Genomic DNA, 9,219 nt, shown 5'->3' on the forward strand with positions numbered 1-9,219 from the left:
CGCTCCCCTGCCTGAGGGGCGCGCTACTGACCTTGGCCGGCGCTCCCTTGCCAGAGGGGCGCGCTACAGACTCTGGCTGGCAGCCTTTCCGCTTCTAATTCCCCGCTGGCGGAGGCGTGACCCAGGCCAGCCAGTGACGACGTAGCTCCCCACCGCCCCCTAGCGGGTAGGTGGACCGACACCGATCACAGCCACTCTATGCCTTAAAATGGAGTGAGAATAGGGTATAGGTAGTCTGCCAATCGAAGTAGGCTCCTCAATGGGGTATGTTGCCAGGGGACAAGGGCATGGGTCCTTGAGTAGTACTGAGGAAAGGAAGGGACTCTGCACGAATGCCCATATAAGTGGAGGGCTGTGCCTCTTTTAATCTTTAGCAACAGATATTTAAATAACCTGCACAGAATTGCTCTTGTGATGTTATCTGAATGTAGCGAAAGTAATCAAAAATCTAATTTCCAAAGGGGAAAAGAAAAAGGGGGCATCTGGGTGCAGATTTGCCACCTAAACTAGTTCGTTAGTTTTATTTGGGTAGTTTATATTGTAAATAATCAGCAGGATTTCATACTGACCTTTCTTTAAACATATATAATTGAGACTGTATAAAAGAATCATAAATATGAAGAAACATGCTGAAACTTCTACAGCATTTTGTGAATCTAGAGATCAAAAGTTCTCACTGGGGGCCTGATCCTGCAATAATGAAGTCTATGCATGTTTTGCTTTTGACCTAAATGGCTGCTAGCAAAGTCCCTAGTGAGTAATAATCTCTGATTGATGGAATAAAAACAACATTACCATTATGGGCTGTCATCTATGATTTCTGCCCATAGGGCCTGATCCAAACTCAGTGGCCATCTTTCCATTGACTTCAATAACCTTTATATCAGGTCCATAGACACTAGATCAGAACCAATAAGCTCAATGGGAATTTGGACTGAGCAAGAAACACAGGGTTTACTTAACTGTAGACAGTCTTATCATTCAAGCAAAAGTGAAGACTACAGATTGACCACAAAAGGGTTCTAGAATATTAGAAAAATTAATCTCTGAGATCAAAGTAGTTCTTTTTTAATTCTGCCTTATCCCCTACCCAAGTTTTTGAATTCAGAAAACAAAACTGAGTTGCCACCCTTCTGGTGTTTTTCGTAAAGCTCCAGCATCTGGAGTCATGTGATTACATTTTTCTTTAAATGAAAGCTGAGAGTCTCACGTAAGTTTCTAGTTCTCATGGTTGCTGAGAAAAACTTGAAAACATGAACCCTAAAGACTCAAAAACACAAAGAATCCAAAATATATTTTAATGTCATGATTTTAAAGCCAATCTCATGATTTTTTTTTTGAGTCCTGGCTCACGATTTTTCAAAGCTTAGGAGGTGGCAATAGTGGAATTTAAATATAAGGAATTCACCTTCATTCCTGTTATTATCATAAGGACAAATTTAAAACTTGGCCTGGAAACATGCACACAAACCCCACATTTGGATTTGCAAATTGAATATTTGGGAATTGTGTGCCTAATTACTTGAATTGCATGTACAAATACCTATTGAATACCCAAATACCCAAATTTGGCATGTGATAATTTAGAGACTGCCACTGAAAACTGGATCTATAGTTAACATGCTTATTACCAGTTATTCTGTAGTTAGTACAGGTGCATCGTGCTGGACGTAAGGAGCAATGAAAAGCTGACCAAAAAAACCCACCCCACACAATACTGTTATAAAGAAGAAAAACAAATCTAGCATCAGCCAAATGCAGCAGGCTGCAACAAACGAAAGCAAACCAAAAAGTCGTGTTTCAATTTTACTACTCTACAAATAAAACCAAGGGCTAGATTGTAACTTTGATTATATGCCCCTGCAAGGCAGTAAGGGAGGGTAAGAATACCCCTTCCCTCGCTGCCTGAGCTTCCTAAGAGTAGGTGGGCAAAGACTCACCAGAACAACTACACGGATACAGAAGTTGTTATAATCTGCTGCTGGTGTAGGCCAGTAGCAAATTATTGCCCACTACAGCATAGGGGAAGAGAGGGAACTGTGCCTCAGAAGTGTAGCCCTTAAGTACAACGCCTCCCATGGAAATGAAATGCGTGGTGCAGTTCACAGGTCAATCCCTTTTCAGAGCTGTGCTTAAAGGTATGATTTAGTCCCAAAAGACGGAAACAATTCCCTAAATTCAACAACTGCCTGCAGAATGCTGTTAAAATCTTGTATAACCTGCTTGTGGTCTGACATGGATCCTCCAATAAGATCTAAATGGATGATGATGCATAAGCATTACCTCTCCTCTAAACACATACACAGTTTTAATTTTACGTATGAGAGTAGTCACGTTGATTTCACTGGGACCACTCCTGTAAGTAGAGTTAAGCATGTGTGTAATAGTGTGTATAGGATTGGGACCTAAATTTGGTTACACTTTCAAATTGCTACACAAAAAAGTATCCACCTGTTTCCATTTCAGTTTTAAAAATTTTCTCCCACTCAAGACTGCAGTGTGAGTGTGGTGACCAAACTTATTAGATATCATTGCCAATTAGGCATTGCACCTATGTATTTTTGCAATATGATTTTAATGTACTTTAAAATGTTTTATCATTCAAATTTTTGTTTGTGGTGTCATGTTCTTATCCCTTATATCTGGAACTCTTGTCCCTTGATCTGAAAGACTGATCATATATTTGGGTTTTTTTAAGATCTGGTTTACATAGTGCTTTTTCTATGTTTTATCCACATTAACTGGCTTGTTTTTATGCCTAGTAAAGCACTTTCGGGTGCACTGCATGAAATGTTTTCAATATAAGAATGGATTATAATGCAATATTATAGCATTTTTTGTTTTGTTTTACTTTAAAACTGCTGAAGGCCACTATTTTAATCTCATCGGTACTTATTACAAGACTAAACCACAGGTTGTCTAAAGGCTAACATCTATTTACTTCCTATCATGATTGTTGACTGTGTTGTCAGTTAAATCTACAAATAAATAAAACATCTATGCCATTATCACAGTTAAGATAATCAGTAGACTTCTATAATTTGAAACAAATGAGTTTCATTGAAACACTTAACTGCTGTTAGTTGTTAGATTATGCAGTTTTACACTGTTTTATTACATGGATTTATTTTTCTAACAATATGAACATTTGTAATCACTCTATATTAAAATTAGGCTCTATAACAGAAACCATTGAGATCTTCAAGGACATCCATTACTACAAGCCATTTTTTCTTTCATTTTTTTCATTAATTCACAAGTTGTCAAATTGTTCACCAATGGTGTAAGTAGAATACCAGCGCCCTTCAGTATTTTGTCTCCATACATGGCTGATGTCAAGAAAATGAACTAAAAAGTCAAATATATTTTGAACAACTATAAGTTGTTACACAACCTTTTCACTGTGTTTGTGATGAAATTTTACCATTAAAAAATCCATAATCCACATGAAATTCACAGGAAAAACAGATTATAGACAGCATCTGTTTTTTTAGGTCCAAAAAAATTCCACCGCAACAGAAGATTGTATCACAGCTCCTGTGCAATATAAATCCTACCCATTTTTAAATATTGCAGTTACGTTGTCCATTTCAAAATGGACAATGTGCACAGGCTTAAAAAACTGGGATAGCAATAAAGTCTGGCAAAAAAATGACCAGTGTCATCACTGAGGAAAATATCTGCCCATTTTTCTTTTGCAAATTATATGTTGTTTATAATTGTGGACTTGAAAAAAAGCAAATTGAGGAAAGGGCATATATTTTATATTGCATATAATACACATGTACAGTTCAAGTCAACATAGGAATATTGCTCATTGTACTTGGAGATGTTCCAACATGGTTTACATCAAACTGTCCACTGGTGACATTTTGCCCTCCTCCTTGAATAATTTCCACATTTCTGATGTGAGTTAAAGAAAAATACTAACCCTATGCCAATACACACATACAATGATAAAAGCTTTACTGGTTAACAGCAAATCTAATTTTTGTTTCATTTAACTAATGGCATATGGAATGCTCAGCAAGGCATATGGTACTAATTAAACACTGTACAAGTCCCCCAGATATTCAATATAGCCATGAGGTATCCAAAGACTGTTTCCCTTCAATGTACATTATCTATGTATTGATTTGATGTTTTGAATGCACAAAAGCCTGGGGAACTAACAGTGTTTAATGATGTGGGAACTGCACTTCTGTTCTTATCTATGTGAATGCTGCAGTTGCTGAGGAAAAAAATTCAGAGAGACTTAATGAACAGGCAAATTATTAACTAACTATGATGGGTTTTAATTTCATTCATACATTATCCTTTGTTTTTTTATACTATTTTTAAACTTTTGACATTTACAATACATTTTTATCTATGAGTGAGTATTCCAGACAGCAAAAAGTTAAAGATCTCATCATCCTATTTTTAATAGAAATGCTAAACATCATAATGTTATACATTTTGATTACATATAAAACACAACTGAAATATAGGCTGTTTAATGCTGAAGCTATTTTTTTTTAAATGTCCCAACATACTGGTTAAAGCATGTGACCCTAGCTGCATAGAGAGAACATTAAATATTCGTTAGTTTTTGAGAGTTCACTTTTATTTTTAAAAAATCATTCCTTTCATCTCTTTTCAATCAAACTCAAACTTTCCAGTTTCTTCTAGCATGCTTGTGGTCAATCGATCTACATATTAGCTCAAGAAAATAAATCTTGTATTTGTTCTGCTTCATAATTATTACTTTTGATTGTGCTTGTAACAGTGAATTCCAAAAGCCAGTAACTTCATGTTTCTGATGATCTTAAGCAGAAAAAAATGGATTAAGTTTCATGAGCTAAGATGAGGACCGTATATGATCTTTTGTAAACCAGAATATTGTCACACAAGAGAACAACAGAGACCCGCTACTTTAACATCCAAGTGTCAATTTTACCAAGAGACTTCTTGCAGAGTAACAGAAAAGCAGTGTGCATTCAGAAAGGTGATACTAATTCATTTTCCTTTATGTCTCACGGTAAGTTTGAGACTGACAAAGAATGACAGTACTTTTTAAAAAGGGTTTTGAACTTGTTAAATCTATCATCAATCAAAAACCTACTTCTCAAAACTCCAATTGTTAAAAAAGTGCTCTATTTTTAACATTGCTTACCTCACATTATTCTAAATTCAGTGTAGCTTTAACTCATTTAAAACATTGTGGATTAAACTTTATGCTGTAATTTTTTACTCGCTGAATAAACTGAGATAAAAATAAATCTACATTCTGCTTAACACTGTTACATAGTAATTTAACTCTTAAGCATCAGAGCTGTTACATATGTAAGAATTTGTGATTTAAGAGGGAATTTTGAACAGTATAATTATTTTTATACCTACTATATGCTATGTTTGAAAACATCAACTGGAATCTTCCACGACAGAGATACTGCATGCACCCCCTTCTTACCAAAGGTACCATCCTTTTTACTGTACATTTTAAATGCTTTCAAAAATACAACAGTATTAGCCTGGACATTTATGGTTCACTGCTCTGGACATAAAGCATCAATGAACTGAAAAGAGAAATAACGTTTAAGGTAGCCAAATCCCTATTATGTAAAACGAGTCTGCATTTTGCCTGCACTACTGAGATAAACAATATTCTTATTTATGGAATGAGACAAAACGGTAATCTGTGGTTTTCTCACCATGAGATTGCAAATACAACTTCACTCAAAAATGCACACTTTTCTTTGAAGTAATTTGTAGTTTGAAATATGGTGCATGATAAACAGGTCTCACGTAAAGGTGTTTCTCCTTCCTCCTGTATTACAGATTGCACCAGACATATTGAAAATCTATGTATCGGAGACGTACACAATATGACAGATAAAACCAAAAACCTGAATTCAGAAAAACACTGAATGTAAGAAAAACAGCTTTTTATCTTGAGAAATAAAATCATCTACATAGCTGTAAAACATGCTAACTGATAGAGCCAACGTGCCTGTTTCCTCTTCTAATATAACAAATTAACACTGCTTTCTAATCCTGCCTTTCTACATTTGCATTCTATGCATTCCACAGAAAAAAGAACATACAAATAGAGATCCTTTCAGCTTCACTAGTCTGTCATCAAAACCTGCAGAGAAATTTTCATTGATTAAAAGAAGAGAATGGAAGGAAAGCAGACCAACCTTCACAATGTACGTCACACCAGGTCCCAGGATCTTCTCATTTGAGTGCAGCCACCCTCGGGAGGGTTTATTGACAAAGCTGCTACTTTGATTCCAGTCTTCACCTCCCAGGTGCATTTCCTCTGACCGTGTTTTTTTTCCTGTACTCATCTTGCTCATGTCCTGCTGAGAACACGGAGTGGCAGAGACAAGGTTACATGTGTTTTCTGAAGCCCCTGCTGCTGAGCTAGAAGCACTCGAGCTTCCCTGCAATTTGGAGACAGCAAGCTCCTTCACTGCAGAGGAGAGATTTTTGATACCCAAAAGGCTGCCTGTGTTGGAGAGTTTCAAGTGGGACACCTTATGGATGAGGGTACAAAAGGTGGTGGGTCCATCTTCTTGGTCTTTGCGGAGAACTTCAGGCGAGACCAGGTATGAAGGTGCTGTTGAGGTCGTAGCAACTGCTGAGACTTTGCTGTTCATGGACAAATTGTGAATAAGATCATCAACTGATGTCACTGAATCATTCCTGAAGCGGTTATACTTGGTACGCTGAAGCATGCCCTTCTATCTGGTTTCCTGCATATGTTCTGGCAAGTCTGATGCCAATGCAGGAGATGCCTGTGCTAACATAGCAGGCGATTCATAATAATGAGGACAGAGAGTAAATTTTGGCTTAAAAAGAATAAAGAGTATAAGGAAGTGCAAAAAAAATTTTAAATAAATTTATGGTTCCACGTTAAGGTTGGGTGAAGTAATAATTTTCTATGACAGAGATCCCAGTCCTGCTTAGAGCTGCCAAGTCGCTCACAGCAAAAGCATGACTCACACAAATGAGAAGGACCCTTTTCAACAAAAGGCTCAGTGAACACTGCAAATCACTTCCTGTAGCAAAAAAAAAAAAAAAAAAAAAATATCCACCCACTTACAGCACACTAGCACCAATCAATTCTCAAATTTCCTTTTCCTGTCTTCTCAAACAGATATTTCCTTCCAATCTTTAATTTTTCCACTTTTTCTTACCAAACACAAATACCTCTAAATATCCGTATTAACTTTAAAAAAAAATACTCCACTCTATTCTTCTGTTAAAACGTTCTTCCATATCACATATTCGTCAATCTGTTAAAAAAAAAGGTCACAGTTAGGTATCAGATATTATAACAATGCTTCAACATACACAAACAAAACCGGATTCATATAACTTGAAGGCTTTCAGAAAATCTTGACATACAACAGCATTCAAAAAATTGGGTGGACATACTACACTAAAGAATATACTCATTTTCTTTCACAAAAGCAGCCTAACAGCCTTAACAAATACCTTTGTGCCAATGCCGTTTCTCATAAAAACTGTTACATCACAGTTTTTGTACAGAAACGAATCCTTCTGCCCTATATTATTCAAGAGCAAGCTTTTTCTGTTTTTAATGCTGTGTTACATGAAGTACCTGTGTCTGAAGAAAAAAAAATTTCTGATGTACGGCAGCAGGCTTACGAAATATGCCTTCATTCACCACTGATCTTCACTCTAAAGCAAAAACTGTAAAATGGATCTTCAGTACAGTTGAATATTTGGCTTAGCTCTGAAAAATTAAGAAATACCAGAGGAATATTCAAAAGTCCTTATAGCAGCATACTGATGCCCTGCAGTAAAGAATATAAAATGCACTAGCTCCTGTGAAGCATAAATGCCAGTCAAAAACACCTAGGAGGAATAAGAAAATACATATAAATACTGAAATTTGCATTTCTTTTCCCTTTTATTGTAAAAATCCAAAATGTACAGTATAATGAAAATACAATGCAGATTATAAACCATATGGCTCTTTTTTGTCAGTTGGTCTGCTTTGCAAATTATGGATTTTGGACATTATACTGCACTGTAAGAAAGTGAATTCAGACAAAAGAAGTTTAACGGTTCAAGTTCTCTTAAAAGAATCAGTATAGCTACAGCATATTTTTGAAGGAATTATCTTGAGGGATTCCCTCCCTTCCCCCATGACTAAGGCTGCAGTACATGAAGTACAAATACACTAAAACAGCTTTAAATACAGGTATTTAATTAGTATAATTTATGACACATTAAGTTAAGTCAGCACCTCTTATCCCAGCAGTGATGAATAATGGAAATGTCCTATTCAGTGTAAAAACAGATTTCTAGTGATCTGCAGAATAGCCTTTCATCACCACACTGCAAACCTGCTACAGTATCCACACAGCATTCATTTTTCTCTCCATCCTGCTAGCATAGCAACAGCAAATATACACATCTTAGATTATTTCTACTGTTCTCTAATGCACAGAAAACCCTGTCATTTCCAAATGGCTCTCTTCATTAGAAGCAGATAAAAAAAAAAACCTGCAAAATGTGAATGAAATTCTGTGTATGTGAATGAAAGGACTGGCTAGCATACCAACATTTCTGTGAATGAAGCAAGGCCTTGCAGCCTCTGCCAGGCAATCCCTTGGGTGCTAACCATCCTAGCCAATAAGAAACAGCTTGGATGACTCATTCAACAAAGGCTTGCTAAATAGTGGAAGATTCCATTTCAAACACAGGCGGGATCTTTCATACAACAACCTGAGAAAAAAAGGCTGCTTACAATGATCTAAAGATGACTAACACAATTGTTTTGCAGTAAAGATATTTCACAACTAAATGTAAGGGATTTTTATTAGGATGGGGGTGTTAGCAAAACTGTTTTCTTGAATGTGTATTTCACCCCAAGACATTCATTCAGCTGTTTCTTTTACATCAAGGACAGCAACATGAATGCGCAGATTTTGTTTGATTTTTTGATTGCTACAAATGTACATTGGCAGATTCCAATTTTTACAGGTTTGCCTTTAGAGATCCTCTGGTTCATATTAGCCTTTTGAAAAAATGGAGCTAAATATTTAACCCTTTGGCAAACTGGGTATTTTAAAATAGTGTCATCTGTAGTCCAGTGAAAGAGAGAGGCAGAGGAAGGGGTAGAGAGTGAGAGCTTATGGACTTTTAATGCACTGACAGCAGATCCTTTTCTGAAACTGACCTAGAGGGTATAGAAATGTT

At 36.4% G+C, this 9,219-nt stretch overlaps 1 protein-coding gene across 1 annotated transcript in view; it reads right to left on the reverse strand.

Annotated features, from left to right (window-relative positions):
- The window catches only part of SHC3 (SHC adaptor protein 3), a 71,872-nt gene extending 65,044 nt beyond the window's left edge, over nt 1–6,828 (reverse strand). The window contains exon 1 of the mRNA XM_024198944.1: nt 6,183–6,828. Coding sequence (XP_024054712.1) covers nt 6,183–6,722 — 540 coding nt within the window. The 5' untranslated portion in view covers nt 6,723–6,828. The remainder of the gene's footprint in view (nt 1–6,182) is intronic.
- Nucleotides 6,829–9,219: the final 2,391 nt, after the last annotated feature.

The sequence above is a fragment of the Terrapene carolina genome, unplaced genomic scaffold (assembly GCF_002925995.2).
Source record: "Terrapene carolina triunguis isolate 2854851 unplaced genomic scaffold, T_m_triunguis-2.0 Scaffold113, whole genome shotgun sequence".
Lineage (NCBI taxonomy): Eukaryota > Metazoa > Chordata > Testudines > Emydidae > Terrapene > Terrapene triunguis.